Source organism: Hipposideros armiger, unplaced genomic scaffold (assembly GCF_001890085.2).
Source record: "Hipposideros armiger isolate ML-2016 unplaced genomic scaffold, ASM189008v1 scaffold_74, whole genome shotgun sequence".
Taxonomy (NCBI): Eukaryota; Metazoa; Chordata; class Mammalia; order Chiroptera; family Hipposideridae; genus Hipposideros; species Hipposideros armiger.
Window position 1 is genome coordinate 4,109,370 of NW_017731424.1, and position 21,763 is coordinate 4,131,132.

A 21,763-nucleotide genomic window follows, 5' to 3' on the forward strand; every position below is an offset into this window, starting at 1 on the left:
GGGCTGCAGCCTATGCCGTCGCCGGTGACTCACGGCAGCCCAGCTCCAGGTCGAGCTGTTGTTCACCATCTTAGCTGTAGAGGGCGCAGCGTCACTGCGGCTGTTCCCCTTCTCCCAATTCCCCAGTACTGTTCCCATCCCCCAATTCCCCAATAAAAATCTTTAAATAAATAAATAAAGTGTCAGCTTGCTCTAGAACCTAGAAAAGCATAGTGAAAAGACCAAAATTGAGGAAACTATAGCAAGTTGTAGGTTAGGGGGAAGTGTATTTGCCCGATTTATAATACCAGAGTTTGGAAATAAGCTGTAAAAAATGTTAAAATGTCGTTTAAGTTCACTCAGTTTTGTGGAACCTCTATGTCTGAGAATCTCTTACTCATTTTGTGAGTGACAGAGTGAGGGTCAGGGTGATTAAGGAACTCACTGAAGGTCACAAAGCCCGTTTAAAAAAATGCTAAGATAAATTCCAAAACCTGGAATTCCCAGCTTTTAGTTCAGGGTTTTTCCCCTTTAACATTGCTTCTGTGATACAGCATGCTACAACATCATCACATATATTAACATGCCCTATTCAACATAATGAATTAAGGTATTTCAACAATTTACTAAACCAAAGGATGAATCAAGAAATGTATTTCTAAACAACATAATTCTTACGAACTGAAATGCTTCAAAGGAAGCTAAAAAGTTTATCCTACCATTCACAACTTAAAACTAGAAGCACTGTAATGACAAAAATTTGAACTTTACAAAGCATAGGCAATTGAGGAAAGATTTACAGTAAATGTTTTTAATAAGTGTGACAGAAATAGAAAAGGAATTTCTGCATTTTTATAGCAGAGAAATAGATAACTGAGATGTTAGTATGTTAATTTTTTTTTTTACTTTGAAATTTTCTTATATTTTAAATCCTAATTACCCAACAAAAAGACTTTTCGTAAGGCACTAATTAAAATGCTCACAAGGAAAACTGACAGAATCCCAAACTTCTCATTTCTACAGATCAGTCAGTATTTACTGAACACAACACCAGACAACCGACACCTCAGAATCAAGAGTTACTACTATCTTAATTCGAGACTTATGTCAATTGAATTTAGACTCTTGCTTTTCCAATCTTTCTTATTGGGGCAGACAGGAATATCCCACAGTGACAACCCAAACTGGTATTTTTATTTAGAGCTCAATGACTGCCAACATCAGACTGATGTCCCCATGGAAACTAATCCACCCAGGATTTACCATTCAAACGTTTTCTGAAGCATTCGTGCACATCTAATGGGTAACGAAAATTGTCACGGCAGATGACCCTAATTCTGAGCCCACTTGAAAGATCCCTGGAGTAAGGACGAATACCACTACTTGCTAAAGAGGACTGACCTGGCAAAAAGACATCGTAAATGGACTTAGATGTTAAGATGTCTGAACTAATCAAAGCCCCACGCAGGAAAACCTTCAACAGGGAAATTTATGGCATTTTTCTATTTAACGTTTGGCTTTCTATTCCAGTGTACTTTCTTTCATTCTCAGAATAAATTTTGGTATTTTTATCAAATGACATGGGCTTCCATGAAAAGACTTCCAGTTGATATAATTTCACCATGAAATACAAGGTTTCAACTTACATCAGCTCAACTATCATGTGATATCCAGAAATTAACTGGAAGTAAGTTTATTCATCTACTCAACCAACACTCACCGAGTGCCTCTGGGAGCCCAGGGAACCCTATTCTTACCACCACATAAAAGACGCTCAGGCCCCATTTACTGAAGTGACCTGAAGGCAAGGAGCAATGTCTGCAGTTCAGCTGATTCTCTGTCAGTGGCCTGAGTAGCAGCCCCATTCCAAGAAGAACTGCTCAAGAGCCCCTGGACCCGACTGAAGGGGACAGAAATCACATGACAATCCCAAAAGACTCGGGGGATTTGGCTCCAGGACTCCCTGGTGCCTCTGGCCAACACTACCTTGCCTATTCAACCTCTGATTCTACAGTACGGGACTCAGCCTGAAAACTGGGGGAAAAAGCACCCCGCTTCTGCCCAGGAGATTCAGCCACAGCCAGCTTTCCATTTCCGACCATTCAGCACCAGCAGAGGCCTGACAACTCCCCTCTGAGGAGATCTAGCCCAGTCGGTACCTCTGCTGCCCTGGCCCTGGCTGTCTGGTTGGCCCTCCCAAGCACTACACCAGAGAGCGGGTACACGCTTCCCCAACGCCCTCTTCTTCCCAGCCTTATCTCCGCAGCGCTCCAATTCAGGCCAGCTCTCTGGCTCTCTTCTCCTGACTCAGTGAAATTGTTCAAACTCCCTCCCCAAGTTTAGCAACTCAACCTTATGCCCACCTCATCCCCCCACTGCTACCTCTGCAAGCTCCCTTCATTTCTACAGGACCCAGTTTGGGTAACAGCCATGCCCTCTTCCAAATTCTGGCCACTGGAAATATCCCGCTATCTACCTGAGCCACCCCAATGATACTTCATATGCAGACAGACACAAGAGATGGTTAGGTTCTTATGGGCCTTTTTTTTAAAAATCCTGACAGTGAAATGAATTCTACCACTTGCTATAAAGCGAGTGACTATGGTACATCCCCACCCCTGCTGCCTGCATCTTGCAATCAGTGTACACACACACGCACGCACGCACGCACGCACGCACGCACGCACCCAGATAGTCACATATTCATTTACCCATTCTGACACAGGACTTCAAGTGAGAAACAAAGGAGTTTCCAACTCCTAAACAAGCTTCGGAAGATGTTTTATAAGCTATCAAAAAATTAATGACTAACATTGTTTAACGTTAAGAGTATTAACTAGGTCATATTTAAATATTAGCTAACACATATCTAGTTCAATACACAACTCTATCTCGGTGACTATCAACTGTGCAAACACCTACACCACAACTAAGGACGTAGTATAGATGCCAAGAGACCAAGCTGAGTCAGATCTCTACATTTTGGGAAGTTAAAGAAGAAAGAAAAGATATACACTTTAAAAAAAAAAACAGCTTCATAGAGGTATACTGTAATGACAAAATTCACCCATTTTAAGTGTAGAATTCTGTATTTTTAGTAAATTTATGGAATTGTGAAACCGTCACCAGAATCCAATTTGGGACATTTTTATCACCCCCCCCCCAAATTCCCACAAGCCCATTTGTAGTCAGTCCTCCATGTCTGCCTCTAATTACAGGCAACCACTAATCTGCTTTCTGACTATAAATTTCCTCTTTTTGGACACCTCATATAAATGGAAACATACAATATGTGGTCTCCTGTGTCTGGCTTCTTTCACCTAGAATAATATTTTTAAGGTTTATCCATGTATCACGGTTTGTTCTTTTTTATTGCCCAATAGTATTCCATTGAACGGATATACACAATTTGCTTGTCCATCTTTGCATGTGAGTTATTTCCAGCTTTTGGCCATTACGAATAATGCTACTGTGAACATTCACATACAAGTCTTTGATTGGACAGGTACTTCCCTTTTGCGTGGGTATATTCCTAGGAGTAGGATTTCTGGGTCATATAGTAACCTTAGGATATTTTAAGGACTACAAAACTGTGGCTGTCCCATTTTACATTCCCACCAGCAATGTATGAGGGTTCCAGCTTTTCCACATCTCGCCAAAACTCGCCGTTGTCTTTTGACTACAGCCATTCTAGTGGGTTTGTGGTGGTATCTCACCGTGGTTTTAATTTGCATTTCCGTAACGGTGGTGAGCATCTTTTCACGTGCTTATTAGCCACTTGAATGTCTTCTCTGGTGAAACACATAATCAAATCTTTGTCCCATTTCTTAAGTAGGTTGTTTGTCTTATTATTATTGAGCTGTGAGTTCTTTTTGTTACGATTCTATTTCCATTTTGATCAGAAATTATTTCAATCCTTTTCAATTATTAAGAGGTGTATAATGGTACAGCATACAATGTGTCTTAGGGAATGTTCCCTGTGTTCCTGAAAAACCATGTGTGTTGTTGGGTACAGTGTTCAACAGACGTCAACTAAGCAAAACTGTGTGATGGTGCTGTTCAAACCTTCTATGTTCTTTCTAATTTCTGATTGTTCTATCAATTACAGAGAAAGCTGCCCTCAAGTCTCAATGTAACTGTGCATTGCACGGCTTCAGTCCCATGAGGCTCTGCTTCGCGTATTCTGTGGCTCTGCTATTAAGTACATCCCATTTCGGATTACTGTGTCTTCATATGATGAACTGACCATTTCATCGTTATAAAACATCCCTCTTTCTTTCTGGTAATAGCCTTTGGCCTGAAGTCTATTTTGTCAGATATGAATATAGCCACTCCAATTTTCTTATGATTAGTATTTATGTGCATGGTTTATCATACTCTGGCCCTTTGCTACCCATATCTTCATAGTTAAGGGAGATCTTGCATTTAGTTTCTTTTCTCTAGTCTGACAATGTCTTTTTTATAATTTTTTAAATTAGTTTCAGGTGTACAAAACAACATAATGATCAGACATTTACACCGCTCACAAAGTGATAACCCCAAGTCTATTCCCCGTCTGACACCTTACATAGCTACTCCAATACAGTTGACTATACTTCCTATGCTGTACATTATATCCTGTAAGTATGTAAATATATAAGAATATATTTATATATATAATAGTTGACATTCAATATTATATTAGTTTTGGGTGTGCAGCACAGTAGTTAGGCATTTATATAATTTATGATTGATCCCCCCCAATAAGTCTAGTGCCTATTTGACACCATAGTTTTTAGGCTGACAATGTCTTTTAATTGGAGCGTTTAGAGCTGGGCTATTCAACAGGATAGCCACTGGGCCACATGGGGCTACATAACTAAAATTTAAAACACTTAAAATTCAGTTCCTAAAGCACTCAGTAGCTATGTATGACCACTAGCTATATTCATGCTTTGGACAGTGCAAATATAGAACATTTCCACACAGCAGATTTTTGGTTTAGATCATTTATATTTGATGTTATTCTCAATACAGTTGAATTTAAGTAGACCATTTTGCTATTTGTTGTCTATTTGTGTCACGTGTTCTCTCTGTTCACCTTTCCTTCTTTTTCCTGCCTTTGAGAGAGGCTGAAAATGTGTTATCGTTGCTATTATCTTCACTATTGGCTTATTAACTATATCTGTTTTTGTTTTTGTTTTTAAAGGCTGCTCTAAGGGCAGTGGTTTTCAACAGGGAGCCAATTTTTTCCCTAAGGACATTTGGTGAAGTCTGGAGACATTTGTTTCAACTCGGGGGGAGGGTGCTACCGGCATCTATTGGTAAAGTCAGGAACGTTGTTCAGCATCACACAACACACAGGATAGCACCCACAAAAAAAGATTTAACTCAAAATGCCAATAGTGCCAAGGCTGAGAAACCTTGCTCTAGAGTTTACAAAATACATCTCAAACTTACATCTGAAACTGTCTTCCTTCGATATTCTATCACTTCATGTAACATAAGAATCTTTCAGCAGTTTCATTATATTTTCTCCTTCCTATCTTGTTACTGTTGTCACACACCAGTAGCTGTGAAACTGAGCTTAACTAATCTACTTATCTAGGCTAAACTTTTTCATAAGAAAATGGGGAACATCTACCTCATGGACACTCTCTGAGGATTAAAACCATGCAAGCAAAGAGCTTAGCACACACTCAGACACGACCTGTGCTAACTTCTCGAGAAGTTATAACTGGAAATGAGGAAGGTCTTAATGGATCTGAAATGAGGAAACAGAGAACACAGCTGAAGAGGACTCTAAGGGGGCTGCATTCACACATGGTTTAGCCTTTCTTCCAAATGCCTCCCCCCAAATGAGGGGGTGGCTCTACCCCCAAAATGACGGAGAGACTGTACCCTACTGGACTGGCTGGCCGAGCTGGACTCAGAAGAGAATTTCAAGAATCTTTTAGCCTCTGATATGTAATCCCTTTTATTTACCTCCACTTAATTGAAGACATCTGTAGGTGGTGCCACACAGAATGTAATTCAGACTTAGAAATGTCAATAAAAATGTCTGTAAGGGAGAGGTCCGACGTAAACCTAGCAGGGGAGTGCACATCAGCAGCTACAGAGCCCCGCGAAATTGGGACTCGCATGGAAATATGTTGCCTGACTTGACGAGGTGATAAAAGCTCTTTTCCCATAAAGCTTAATGAGCTCTATTAGTCTCTGGCTTACAGGAATGTAAAAGGGTCAACCCCCACAGAGGGAAGTAACTGACTCTCCACACATGGCTCCATTCAAATGACAGCAGATCAAATTACTGATGTAATTACTATAACCTGACGATTCTGTAAGATTCATGTGGCAGTTAACTGCTGAGGACTTACAACAAAGGGATACGGTTCATTCATCGTCGTTTTTGTGGACAAAGTGAAATTCAAAGTCTCCTTCATTTCCAAATGCAAGTCTCACGTATTTTATTGTCTCTACCAGAATTATTTTTCTTTTATTCAAAATTAGGGAAGGTGTTTGGGTATCTACCATATTTGTAATTTTCCTTCGCCAGTTAAAACATAAGCTTCACAGCAAAATTAAACATTAGAGGCGCCCAACGTTCTCCAGCCTTGGCTTTGCTTTGGCTCCCAGGCTCTGTGAGGGGCCAAAGGAATGGGGTCCCGAGTTCACTGGTGCTGGAAATCGGGGGAGGAGGGGAGCAGCCACTGACGATGCCATCTGGCGGCCCCTGTGAAATTCCTGGCTACAAAAATATCGCAAGAAAGCCGTCAAGTATTTCCCAGATACTTCAAGAAAAGCACATTGGTCACCTTTAATTTTATTTTTTCCTCCCCCATGTCCATAAGTCCGGTAAGAAATAGAACAATGTAGCCAAGGTAAAATACAACTGCAGCTCATTAAGTGGAGAAAGCAAATCAGACAGAAAAGGACAGAAATCATCCCTAAGCTTCGATCAGATTTTCCCTTCTACTTTTCACCCAAGATTAAAGCTTCCACACAGATCCCCAATATTTAACCAGAGTAGCAAGATGTAATTCAAAAAACAAATTTGTTTGGTACAACTCCAGGTGTATGGTTGGTACACTCCAAGCCCTATCTCTACCTGAGAGAATCCAAAAATGAAAAAGACAAAAATCCTGATCTAAATAGCTACAACCTAGCTGGGAATAGATTATTAACCATATTGAACATAAATATTAGGCCTTGAGGGCTTTTAGCTGAGTCCTGCCAAAATATGGATATTATTAGTGAGGTCTATTTAGAAGCATCTTTGCGGTTGTTTAGAAACATCTTCAAACTGCTACTTGCCCCAGTGAATGGACATCAAGCTCCAGCCCCCTAATTTACCGCAGTAAGTCAATCAAGCCGAACTGCTTCTGCTCACAACCCTTCTTCTTAGTCACTCCTCTAAATTCTTGCTGAAATGACAGTCCAGCCTCAAACATTATCAACATTATCTCTTCATCTAAGCTTCTGTCTTTTTTCCAGGACCCTACCCTACCTACATCAATTGATTGTTTCCACATCAGAAACTTCCCAGATGTACATCACAGTCAAACAGTGACTACAGGAGCGACCACCAAAAACCTTCCAAGGTACCTCTTCTCCCCAGTGAGGCTCCTTCATGGGAGAGCAAAAGGTAAAACAAGTTAACATTTCGTAGTTAATGTTAAAATTTCGCCTAATTTCTGTAGGCTTAAATTGTTTTTAAATTTAGATCTGCATGTGTAATTTCACATCCTGTTTTTATCTTAATAGGGCAAAAGTATTTTACGCTGTTGTTTATCAATATGTACTCAAGAACATACATGCATAATCCCTATTTTAATGGCTATAGGGTGTTTTATCATATGGCTGGCTGTACCATGGTTTATCTGACCTTTTCCTACTGTTGAACACAGGTTGTTTATAAATTTTTTGCCATTATAAATAATGATATAATAAACATGTTTTTGCAAGCTTTGTCCCCATCTTTGATTATTTCTCTGGCAGTGGTTCTTAGACTAGAATTACTCACCCAGAAGGTATAAATTTATATATAATGTCTTTAATGTACAACACCAAACTGATTTCTGTAAAGGACAAAATTTAATAACATCTCATCTCATCACATCTTCCTAAGCATTCACTTTGAAAATATATATATCTTGTCCTCCACAACCAGACTGACGAACAAAAAAGATACCAACTTGTCTATTCCCCTTCCCCAATTCCCCAATGCTGCTCCCCTCCCCCAATTCCCCAATAAAAAAATCTTAAAAAGAAAATATATATATATATATCTTGATAGGTTAAATAAAACTGTCTATCACTGCTTTTTCAAATTGCATTTTTTGATTACTTAAAAGGCTGAACTTTTGAGACATACTTATTACAATTTGTATTGCATCTCATCAACTACCTGATAAAATCCAACCAAATATTATGCAGAAAACAGCACATTTTAAAACTGATTCTAAGAGATCATTATACTAAGTACAATAACTTTTGTATCACTCTCCCTAAATTGCCTTTTAAATATGTATGTTTTTGTGAACAAAATTACAGATTTTTTACAGAATCTAATGTTTCCATCCTTTCCTTTGATACTTCTCATTCTTCTATGCTTAGAAAGTGCTCACCAAGTAAAAAGTAGGTTATATAATTTATATTGTCTTCAAGTTTCTTACGGTTTGGTTTTTGTTTTTACACTAAACTTTATTTAAAATTCTGTGTGACAGGGATTGTGCTGAGCGTTTGCCACACATTACCTCATTTCATTTTAATAACCCTGTATTATTATCTCCATTTTTAGGTTAATCAAAGATGAAATGACTTCTTCATGGGATTCCCAAGTACCTCTCATTTCAAAGGCCAGGATCTTTCCACGATAGAGCTTTGTTTCCCCCCGATCCTGGATATTTAGCAAATGTAACCAAATCTGGGGGGTACCAGCCTCTCTAGTCTAATCAGTTTCCCCAGCAATCACTCACACTGGCCACCAGGAGTGTTCAATGTGCCAGGCTGAGCTAAATCACATAACAATAGTTTCAATAATCGTATAAACACCATGTTATGGAAGCAGAAAAGGGAACAACTGCCTCCAAGTGGAGAGATCAGACAGAGCCTCACAGCGGATCTGGGCTCATCCTGAAGAGGGATTTGAACAAGTCGGGGATGAGGGAAGGAAACAAAACGTGACAAAACCAAGAGGCAAAAGGAAGGACAAGTGAAAGGCAGGGAACAGAGTCTTACTGTGTGGGGTTGAAGTATATCCTAAGAGGAGAATGCAAAACATTACTAAGATCTGAACAGACTATAAGGTGCTCCCATGTCCACTACTTCATTTGAGAGGTAGGAATTATACGGATTTTAAAGATAAGAAAACTGAGGCTCAGGGAAGTTGTGACTTGCCTGTGAGGCTCATAAGTGAAGACATGATCTTAAACCCACGTTTGGCTCTAAGTCCCATCAACTCTCCACAGCCTCCGCGGCCTCCCCTTTCCTACTCCTTTCTCACAGTCGCATCCATCTTCTACACTGCAGCTCACAATGATTTCTGGTTCCCTGAATATCCAGTAGTTTTTCTTTATCTCATAATTTTATCACTGGAGTCTGAGTCCTACATTGCAGAACCATTACGAGGATTAAATGAGGAAGTGCAAGACGCACCTAGACTAGTGCCTGTGTTACAAGAAAAGCTCAGTTAAAGGGTGAGGCCTTAGCTCTTTCCTAACCAATTCACGGATTTTGAAAAGCTCTCTCAAACCAGATGCCATTTCCTTGATGGCAGCCTCTGCCCCTGACTTGTCCGGCTCTCTTTAACACCAAAGCAATTAAGAAAGAATAAGGCTGATGTTAAACAGTTAAGGGAACAGAAGATACAATAAGGATCTTTAAAACAAAGGATTAATTTCACTCTGCTTATTTTTAAAAAATGTATTTAAAAAGAGGCAGTGGCCTGTTATGAAGGTGAATAGCTCTGTAACTTTTAGGAATTTTTATTAAAATAAGGCTGTATTCATCTCATTACGTTATTGAAGAATGTATGTGTTGCAACAAAATGATCACTCCTAAATTATCAAATAAATGCCTAACAAAAGATACCGATAGTGATGTTCAATTAGCGATTCTAGTATTAAGATCAGTGAGTAAACTTACCTCCAAAGGTGAGCTACACAGGAATCTTGTGAACTGCAGTCACATGTGAATAGAATCCGTTTCATCCAATAAACAAGCAACAAAAGGAAGACAAAAAAGGAAAAATTATTGCATGATTGTTCAGTAAGAGCATATGAAGTAAACCTAAAATTCTATACAAAACTAATGCTTCCAAACATTGTATAATTCATCCAAAGTTCAATCTAGCCCATAATAGGTACCCAACTATCTGAATTAGTTTAAATATTTTTTAAAATCTGGTGTATAAACAAAGCACAACAAATTAGTCCTGCAATATTTCATTTTTTAAAGCGTTATCTCGCAACCCCTGAATAATAAAATATCCTCTAAGGAAGGAATCGGCAATCTACCTGACCATAAATGCCAAAGAAAAAGATATAAACCAAAGGGGGAGCCAGAAAAAGGGAGAAATTAAGTCATGACCAAGAGAGGAGGGTGGGTGAGACCGAGTGAAAAAAAAAAAAGAAGTTATTTCTCCACGATTTGGTACCTGGGCGTCCCCGTTTACCCTGTTCCCTTCCCCTTTTTCTTAGCCCCATATGCACACCTATTCTATCTGCTCTCTTTAATACACAGAGGCTTACGGAATTTCATCTGAAATGATGTGTGCTGTCTCTTAGCATTTAAATAAAGAAACATAAACGTTGGGGGGAGGGAGCCATGCACAAATGACACAGTAACCTGCAGGTTAGCGCTGAAGCGGAGGACTGCCCCAACTTCATACATATTCATAATGGTAATTCATAATGTTTTCTTAGATGTTATTTACAAAATCAACATTTCGAATCCTTTGAGATTTACTATAATAATAAAATCCCCAAGTAGTATAAACTCTTGATCTTTCTAAATGCAAATTAACTACAAAAAACATGCAATGGCAGGCCTGGTTCCAAGCACTCTTGAACTTCCTCTCCACAACAAAGCGGGCTAGTACTCCCAGGGAATACAAATAACTTGATTCTCTTTTAGAGACACACATAGGAATATTTCTCAGTGAAATTACATGATGTCTGGGATTTCCTTCAAAACCATTGGGGGTCAGGAGGGAAGTGAAGGGGTGAGTGTGCAGATAAAACAAGACTGGCCATTAAACTAGTGAGGGCAGGAGATGCATATGAGGATTCATTAGATGAGTCTCTCCACTGTGTGAACATTTAAAGTTTTCCATAAGCAAGTTCAAAAAGTGTATCAGGCACTTCCTCCCCCAAATACCAAAGCAAATATATTCCTAAGATAGTACTAGCGCACGCAAAAGCCCCGTAGATAACGAGTGTCATCTAGTCCCTAGAAGATAGGGTGTACTAAAATCGAGACTATAAGACTTTTTTTCTTAAATAATATCAATATGCAATTCAATTATATTAACTGTTATGAGAACTTTCTGAAAGTGCAAGACATACCAGAATTTTAAATTTTCATAATGCTGATATGAAACAAATAACTCTACTGACATGTAAAGTGCAAACTTTGTGGTCTTGGACTCTTCCCAGAGGAGTCCAACATAAGGCAATCCTTACCCTTCCTCCCAAGAGAAACAAGTGACAAAGACTCGCTAGTTTTGACAGTGGAGAAATAGGAAGCATGGTGAGTTCCTTTTTTAAAGTGAGAATTTGCTATTGTAGAGTTTTTGGGGTTTTCTCCAGTATGTGATGTTAACTATATTATACACATTAAACTTTAGAATTTAAACGTGGTTCTGGTGTGGTAATAACTGATGCGTCAATTAGGATGGAAGTCACTTTAAATAACAATAAAGGGAAGCATATAAATACTTCCCAAGAAAACTAACGACTCCTTGAAGCTCCAATAGTTTACACACATCTTTGTCATGTGTATATGAAACATTCCTGTCACAGCTTTTTCAAAACAGACCTACACATCCTTATCCTGTTTGAAGCTGCCAAAACATGAAATACATGAAGTTCTCAGTCCCCCAAGTAGTAAAAACAGAATAATAAATCAAAAGACACACATGAGAAGGTTAAAAAATGCTGCTTCTCGATTAGTGTACCAGAAAAACCCATTGCTATTTCCCTCCAGATAAATTCTTTCATAATGAAACTATATATTATCACATTCAGTACAAATGGTAGTACTTTGAAAAAGAACAATTATAAAAAAGCAAATATAATTGCAAAATACATTTTGTATATACAGTGAAATTGACAGTGAAAGACACCTTTTAACAAATACTAACCACCATGATGGCTGATCAGTATAAAAAATGGCTCGATTCTGCTGTGAATGTAAAATTTCTCTAAAAAAAAGTCTATTATAACAATAACAGTGAAAAAGACTATGGCTGCAGCTGGTAGCCCACAGTGATACCACTTTTCTAATGGAGTCACACTAATAGGGCTACTCAAACATACTGTGTTATGGGTATAGTTAATAGGTTTAAAGGATCCTAGTCCAGTTATTTAGGCATAATGTTGAGAAAATAAAGAATTTAATTTGTTTTACAAAATATCTTGCTGATTTTACAGACCGGGATATACTTCATTATTCCAGATAATGTAGGGCAAACACAGCCATTATCTTTATCTTTCATGATTTATTTCAAAGATTACTTCTAGGAAGTATCTTGATTTAATATATATCGATAGCTGAAAATAGGAACAGCCTGCCTGACATCTGGCTTTTCAAGTTTAAACAGGTAAGTTTCTTGTCAATAACAATATTAAGAACATTAATCTGATTCACTTGATAAAATCCATAAAAATTTTAATTGTCAATTATCCTGTCTACTCTTGAGTTTTTTTGTAAACATAAAGATTATGTTCCATATTTAGGATCCAGACATCAAAGTCATCCGTACCATTTAAAAATCTTTCAGGCCTCTAAAAGGAGAAAAGAATTCACACAGATCAGGACTCCCGCTGCAGCTCCTCACTGACCTTGCTTCTTCTAAAGCATGTTACTCACCGCTCCTACCACCATTACTCTACTCGTCATTGGTAGCCTGTCTCATAACACATTCTCATTCCGTCCAGAGAAGCATTTAATGCTTAACAAAATTTTCTAGCTTTCTAAGCACGCAAAATTGTAGTTAAACCTCCTATCAGTTACAATTCGTAAATTCTTTTTTTTCCCAAAACTTGTATTAACCATGCCAGTTATTTGAGGGTGGGGAAAGGCAATAAACAGGAGAGAATATACACTACTAATTTTGTCAAAATATTCCAGTAAAATTATAATCAAGTATTTATCTTTGTAATATAAAATATTCAACACATAAGTAACTTAAGCTACTATGTTCCTGAAATGCGATTCCTATTTAATGAGGAACCATGTTAAATTCCTTTACTTTAAAAAACAGGAAACACTGAACAGCAGTTTTTACAAGATAAGCCACAATTTTTTTTTCTAAACCGAGGAACATCAGTGAGGTGTGTCTATTTGTCAAGGTGAATTCCAAGGCTTTAACTGCTCATGTAGATTGTCCAAAATTTCTCTGAATAAACAAAATACTGATGCTCGTCCTATTTCCTTGGCTTTTCGCCTAGCACATGGTACTTACTATCTCACACATTGTCAGGGGACAAACCCGACTATTTTAGGCAGTATTCTAATAAAATCTTTATTTAAAATTTTGTAATTGTCAATCTAAATCATACCTCAATGTAAAATACTAAGTTTTTTTTTTTCTATCAGGAATTTGGAAGCTTTAATTCAGTTAAGAGTCTTAATTATTGTCAAGTTAGATAACATTTTAAGACTCCCTTCCCATGTCCCTACAAAAGTTCTGGTACATATTTATACGACTTTTAATTGACTTGTTTTAAGGCAGTGGAAAAACTAAGTTTTATGTTAAGAATGTGTCTCTTATAAACCTATGATTCTTAGAAATTAATTTGATTCCACAAAAGAAACAAAAGTTTTATTATTTCATTTTCACTGCAGGAAAACCAGAACTTCAAAAGCAGCCTAAAAACATAGCTAATACCCATTTAAAAAGACATCAACAGAATGAAAATTAAATCTATGTTTAGCAGGGTGTCAAAACTAAGGTTTGAGAATTATGACCGTTTATCCTCATTTTAGTGGGGAGTAAAAAGAGCAGATTCGGGTAATTCCTTAAACTCATACTCTCTTTTGCATCTGTCAGCAATGTAGCTGAAAGGACTAACCACTTGTTCTGCCTCTTTTGCTTAGAACTAGACATTAGGCCTGGGCCAGACGTTAGGCTTCAATCAATTTTAAAAGATGACAACAAAAATCTTATTTACATTCTAATATATTTATATGTCTTCTGAGCCATTAAATCTCCATTTTTTGCTGGCAGAAAGAGCAGTGACCTAAGAGTTAGACAGTCTGGAATCTCACTAGGTCTAGCTACTTGAGTGAGTACCTTAAATTATCTGCGCCTCAGTTTTCTCTGTCAAATGATTTCAGCCTAACCACGTTTACCAATCAGTATCCTGTGGCATGCCAAGTTCCCGAAAAGCTCTCTAAAAATGATTCCATGACCAAATAAGTTTGGGAAGTGCTGCATACTATTGCTGTCTCGCCTCCCCTCCCCTCATCCTACAGAATTACACGGTATATGATAAATGGAAGGCTGAGAGAGAATTCCTGCAACTGAAAACGAAAAGCCCTAGAAGATGAGTAAGTACTAGGGATCTAGAGCACAGCACTGCTGGGGCCGGCCAAGTGGCTCAGTTGGTTAAGAGCTCGCTCAAGAGTGTGAGCTCTGAGCAACAGCAGTTCGAGTCCTGGCCTGAGCTGAGCAGCCGCTGAGCTGCCAACAGGTGGCAAGATGGCTCAGCTAAAAAATAAATAAACAAAATACAGCACTGTGATCACACACAATTCTGTATTATATACTTGAAAATTGCTAAGAGAATAGATCTTAAATGTCCTCACCACAAAAGAGAAATGGTAATTATGGAATGTGATGGAGGTGTCGTGGGCCAAGAGTGCGGTGGTAACATAGTGCAGTACATGCTGTGCACCTTCAAGTTACATCATATTCTACATCAATCATATCTCAATAAAGTTGGAAAAACAGAAACAAAACCCTTCAATTTCATTTAATTTGGTGCTTTCCAAAGTTACATGACCAGGGAGTTTTGTTTTTTGCTTTGTTTTTAATTTCCTGTAACATTTATTAGCATTCCACAGAACAAACATTCCAGCAAACTCACTCTAGGAAACAGCGGTCCCTGCGAGTCTGACTCATTTTCCCCAATCTGAGCTGAAAACATTCAGTACGGCCATTTACGGTGTCCGAAAACTCTAACACGAACTATCAAAGAATCATTGGCCCTTTTTTCCCCCTTTAAGAGTTATGGTTCCTACCCAATACTATCACTCAGGGGGATCTCTTCAAGATTTAGCACTCTGCATTTGGTGAATGGGCTAACGCTCAAACCAACACCATGAAAGTAACTGTAACGATTCTAATATCTGCCCACAATCACAAAAGCCTGTAACACAGAGCTAGATATAAATGTTTTGCTCTAAGTGTTGATTCCACAGTTTGCTAACGTACACCCTACTTAGTGAGCTACTTCAATGCATCTTCTTTTACTACTCTCTCCCCAATTCTAAGAGCAATAGGGATTTGGGCTATAATTAAGTCATTCACTAATACTTACCTCATGTTCATTATTATAATAATTGTATGTTTAAAAAATAGTAACTTTATTTCTATTAACACAAATAGTATACATTTGAACTTAAGAGAAATTCATTTATTATTTACTATCTCTAACTTTTGGTGTTTCTAACGGGTCAGTTTGCAATATGAATCGACAAATACCAATAAGAATATAATTCTATATTTTAAAGAGCTACATTCAAAGACAGTGGAATCTAAAAGAATTCTGTTGCTCTTCACCATTACCAACAGCAAACAAAATCACAATAAACAGAGTTCATATAAAAATGCAAAGAAAAAGTTCTTGACAAAGTCACCAAAAGGAACACCCACTGAAGAAAGACTCAAGTGCCGGTGACATCATATGCCGAGTCCAGATTTGCTTCTCTAATGGGAGAATCATTTTGCCACAGGACCCCAATGACCTAAAGACCTGTTTGCTTATAACATTAAATAAGTTGAGGACTTGTACAAAATATTAATATAAGAAGTGTCAAAAAGTTATAAAAGTTGTGTTTAAGAAAAAATGTACCTTAGGATTTGTTTTAAGTCAATACTGGCAACAAAATGTTATACAATAAGAAAACCCTTTATATCTGTTGCTTCCTTAATCTGTGAACTGAGTGCTCAGGAACGCATCAAAACTGAAAAGTTTGGGATTGTTGTTTTTTTTTAATTTTTTTTTTTTAATTGGGGAATTGGTGGAGGGGAACAGTGTTGGAGAATTGGGGGAGGGGAATAGTGTTGGGAAATTGGGGGAGGGGAACAGCCAAATTATTGTCCTTCAATCTTAGTTGTGGAGGGCACAGCTAGCTCAGCTCCAAGTCCAGTCGCCATCCAGCTGCCTGTTGGCAGCTCACAGCTGCTCAGCTCAAGGTGCTGTGTTCAATGTTAGTTGTGGGTGGGTGTAGCCACCATCCCATGAGGGAGTTGAACCAGCAGCCTCATTGTCAAGAGCTCATGCTCTATCTACTGAGCCATCTGGGTGGCAGCTCAGTTCAAGGTGCCGAATTCAATCTTTAGTTGCAGGCAGATGTAGCTCACCATCCCATGTGGGAGCCCATCAGGCAACCTTGTTAGGAGCACGTGCTCTCACCAGCTGAGCCATCCTGCCACCTGTTGGCAGCTCAGCGGCAGCTCAGCTCAGGCGCAGCTCAGTGGCCCGTGTGGGAATCGAACCGGCAACCCTGTTGTTCAGCACTCACACTCTTAAGGCAAGCTCTTAACCAACTGAGCCACTCGGCCAGCCCCCCTGTAAAGTTTCAAAAGTTATACTCTTCTACAAATATTTTCCTACGTAGCAAGTATAGGTATTTCCTGATTGAAAAAGGTATTTAGAATATACCTATATATGAAATAACTCATACCCAGAGACTATAGAAAACTCACAGTCAATAAGAAGACATGAGAGCCCAATTTTTTAAAGGTGGGGCACCCTTAAACAGGCACTCTACAAAAATGAGTATAATCAAATGGCCAATAAACTTATGAAAAGGTGCTTATTTTGTCATCAGCAAAAAGCAAATTAAAACCCCAATATAATACCCAATATACCCAGAAGGACTAAAATTAAAATGTCAGATACTAACAAATGTTGGTGAGACTGCAGGACAATGAGAACTCTCATCTGGTACAACCACTATAGAAAACTGGCCATATGTGCAAAAGCTAAGGTGTATTTACCCTATGACCGAGCAACTTAACGCCTAGGTAGGTATATTCAGCCAAGAGAAATGAGTATTATGTCTATCAAAAGACATATACAAGAATGTTCATGGCAGCTTTATTCATAATCGCCCAAAACTGGAAACAATCCACATGTCCATCAATAGGGGAATGGACTAACTGTGCAATCCCCATACAATGGAGTACTACACAGGACTGAAAGAAAAACAGTACTGCTGCCCTGCAGATGGATGTCACAGAGAGCAGGTTGGATAAAAAAAAAAAAAAAGAAAAAAGAAACAGGAGTATATGCTATATGATTACATTTGTATGATGCTCAAGAGCGTGCAAAACTAATCTACAGGGACAGAAGTTACAACAGCAGTTACCTCCACTGGTGAGACCCTACTCACTAGGAAGGGGCGTGAGGGAGCTTTCTAGCAAGCTGAGGTCTCTCTCTTAAGAAAGCGTATATATTGGGTTGTCGGAAAAGTCATGAAGCATTTTTGCAACAAAAAACATAGAAAAAAGAAAGTCATGACTTTTCTGACAACCCAATACATATCTAAATATTCAACAAGCTGTACACTTAAAATGTGTACACTTTATATAAATTTAAAATTTAATTTTAAAAAATAAAAAGAAGAAAAACTATTGAGTTTCTCCTGGAGCTTTTCCCTTAAAAATCATTGAAGCCACGGAATTTTACAGTTAAAAGGAATCTTGGCAATTATCTAGTCCAACTCCCTTACATCTAGATAAACTGTAAACTGAGTGTGCAGGAATGCATCAAAACTAAAAGGTTTTAAAAGTTGCAGAAATGTTACATGACTTCACTCAGTCCGCAGCAAAACTGGGGTCAGCACCTAGAAGCCTTTTCTCACCTGTGGTTCCTTTCATTCTACCAAGGACTTAACTCCACCATTAATCAGAACTCACCAAAGCAATAAAACCAAGAGACACAGCCTCAGTGTGATAAAACACTAAGGAGGGCCAAGGAGCCCCTCTCCTAATGTCCGATAGAATTATCACCATCACCACTCTAGCTCTCACCTTTTATTTCTCTCGTCAGCACATATTACTCTGACACTATACTGCATACTTATTATTTATCTTCCTCACTAGCATATAATCTTCCTGAGGGTGAGGACTTTTATGTCTTGTTAGCTATGCTGCATCCCCAGGATCTAAAATAATGTCTGGCACATAGTAGGGACTCAGTGAATATTTGCTGCTTACACGCCTACATGCGGATCCATTCATGAATTGAATTCATCAATTCATGAACAAATAAATAAATGTTCATATTCTTTCCTTTTTCCCTGTGTTTCCTCACGGTCCTGGCTACTTTGTAGGACTGGGTCATCTGACAAAGGTGAGACGCCATCAACAGAGAAGCAGGCACCGTAACCAGGAGCTGGTGTCACTGAAGAAGCCACCTGTGCCCTTCCTGTCAGGTCTTCTTAGGACACCCGTGTCTTCCAGGCACTCCTTTAACTTCCTGCAGGGATACTTCCACTAAGTATTATTTTTTAGGAGCAAATCCTCAAGACACTGAGGACAAAACTGAGTTATCATTTAAACGACACTAAATTGGATAAATGAATTCAAACTGATCTTGAAAAACTGGGTTTCTTCCAAAAATCTGAATGACATGAATTAGGGATAAGCAGAAAATGCCACAAAACCTAGAAATAAAAATTAGCAGAAAACCATAATCAAGACAAAATTTATTTTTAAAGCCCTCTGGTAAAAGTACTAAGAATATATTATCAGCAATATAATTATTAAAAACTAATACTTAATTATATTAACAATGCTTACAGATACTTAACCACTGCTTGTATACTTAATCAGACCAACTGGTTCCAAGCAAGACCAAATACCTCCACATCATGAGAGGTACATATATTTCCAAAAGTTTTTAATATTATTAGTATTTTAACATTTTTAACATTAACGCAAACCTACAAAAAGAAGTTTTTGAAAGTATTTTAAATTTTATTTGCTATCAAAAATGTTTAAAGGGCCATGTCTTATTCATCTATGCACCCCCAAAACCTACCACAGTGATTGGAACATGCTAGGAATTAAATGTTTACACAATTGGCTCGATAGAAGAATCACACTTCTCCACAGCCAAAAAGAAAGAAACATGGGAGCCATTCCAAGGGTAAAATTTTGAACTATTTCTAGAATAGAATGACTGTCAAAGAAAATTGTGTGTGTGCGCATATATATATATATATATATATGTATACACGCACACACATATATATATTTATAGACCTACACAAATATATTCCCTACTTTTACACATTCTTAAAGGCAGAATTATGCTCTGGATAAATAATCAAGTACATAATATATATTTTTTACTGTTATAACTATCTACTAACTAGAAGAAAATCAAATACTTTTTAATCATGCAAGCAGTTACCTAAAATTATTTGGCATATTAAATGAATTTCCACAGCCAAAACACAAACTTTCCTTGTTTAGACTGGTCATCAATAGTGAGTATTGTTCACTTGTCAAGTCATTGCTAGGAGGTCATAAAGCTCGAGGCTCCTCAGATTTAATGGAAAAAGCAGACCTGAAATTCAACAACTAAAGACAAATGGTGCTCACAACAAGATTATTCCTATCACATGAGCTTTGCACTCACTAAAATGTGCTGAACTCGTAGGTAAATTTCTCAACACGCTCAGGAAATTAAAAGCAGCTTTTACTTATTATAAAAAAACAACTGTCAAGAGCTTTTGACATCATTTGAATTTTCCCTTTGCTTCACGTCACAAGTTGCAAGAACACTATTTTCTTTCTGAGTAGTTTTCCACCATTTGGCATCAACTTCTCTCTCCAGCTGTTCTTCAGAACAGTCAAGTCAGCTGCTCCCTCATTCACGAGCAGTCACTGGGCACCCTCCCTCCCAGGCACTCTGCCGGGCACTGTGGGTTTCTTCTGACTCTGGCGCAGTGTGTTTTGTTTTTTGTTTTTTCGGTTTTGTTTCAAGATTTTATTGGGCAGCTGGGGGAGGAGAACAGTGTTGGAGAACTGGGGAAGGGGACTAGCCAAGTTGTTGTTCTTCAATCTTCGTTGTGGAGGGCGCCAGTCACCATCTGGCTTCCCATCAGCAGCTCGTGGCCTCTAACCTCAAGGTGCTGTGTTATATAATCTTAGTTGCAGGTGGGCGTAGCCACCACCCCATGCGGGAGTCGAACCAGCAGCCTTGTTGTTAAGCGTGCACGCTCTATCCACTGAGCCATCTGGGCAGCAGCTCAGCTCAAGGTGTCAAGTTCAGTCTTAGCTGCGGGTCGGCGTAGTCCACCATCCAACAGGCAATCTTGCTGTTACACCAGCTGAGCCATCCTGCCACCTGTTGGCAGCTCAGCAACAGCTCAGCTCGGGTGCAGCGTCACTGGCTCACGTGGGAATCAAACCAGCAGCCCTGTTGCTCAGAGCTCGTGCTCTTAAGCCAACTCAAACAACTGAGCCACTCAGCTGGCCCTGTGGCGCAGTGTTTTTGTAAGTTGGTGTAATAGCACAAAGTATGCTATAGATGATGGGAGTCTAATAAAGCTAACTTTTCAGAAGGAGAGACCTACTTTAAGAATAAGCCAGAAGCTCCAACACGAGAGTTAAAAACCAGTAACATCCATATTCCTTTGTCTTCAGTTCTAAGTAAAGCAGTTAAGAAATATACACATAAATCTTCAAAGAGTATCTTTTATAGGTTTTATGTGATATAAAAGTAATTTAAAGACTGAAATTACATGCTGATGAATCAAACTGAAAGGTTTTGAATATTTTTTTCCTTTGAAAGGACTAATTCTAATATTAAAATTTAAAACGTGATCTTTTGATTCAAATATTTGAATTAAAATGGAAAAATAAAACAAGGCAAACTATAATTCCATTTGCAAATGCGGGCTGGCTGGCCAGAGTGTTGCTAATTTGCCCTTGGCCTCAGTATCTCTGATGATTCCTAATGCTTTATCATCTGCATCCTAGCAGCTAAAGTTTAGTCAATGATTACTTAGCCAAGCACCTTGTATCTTTATTTAATCCTCATCACAAACCCCATTGTACTATTGTTCCCCCTTGTTTACAAACGAGGAGCCTGACTGAAGAACGCTGAGGAACCAGGAACGTGCTCAAAGCTACATACAGGTAGCAAGTGGGGAGGCTGAGATCTAAGGCAGGAATGTCTGGTCAGGATGCACATCGTCACCCTGGATGCTACTCAGCCTTCGTGTTATCAACACTCTTATCCAAAATGTATGGAACTACAAACATAACAAGCTCTGTTTGGTAGTACTGGTACCATCTTCACACCACTCGACCCAAATGATTTATCAGTGGGCACAT

At 38.5% G+C, this 21,763-nt stretch overlaps 1 protein-coding gene across 7 annotated transcripts in view; it reads right to left on the minus strand.

Annotated features, from left to right (window-relative positions):
- Positions 1–21,763, minus strand: part of ATE1 (arginyltransferase 1) — a 204,543-nt gene that overhangs the window by 150,066 nt on the left and 32,714 nt on the right. For all 7 annotated transcript variants that reach the window (XR_002124030.1, XM_019642926.1, XM_019642927.1 and 4 more), the window contains one exon: positions 10,105–10,137. Coding sequence is in view for 6 of the 7 variants with exons in the window: in XM_019642926.1 (XP_019498471.1) it covers positions 10,105–10,137 (33 nt within the window). In the remaining variant the exon portion in view is untranslated. The remainder of the gene's footprint in view (positions 1–10,104; positions 10,138–21,763) is intronic.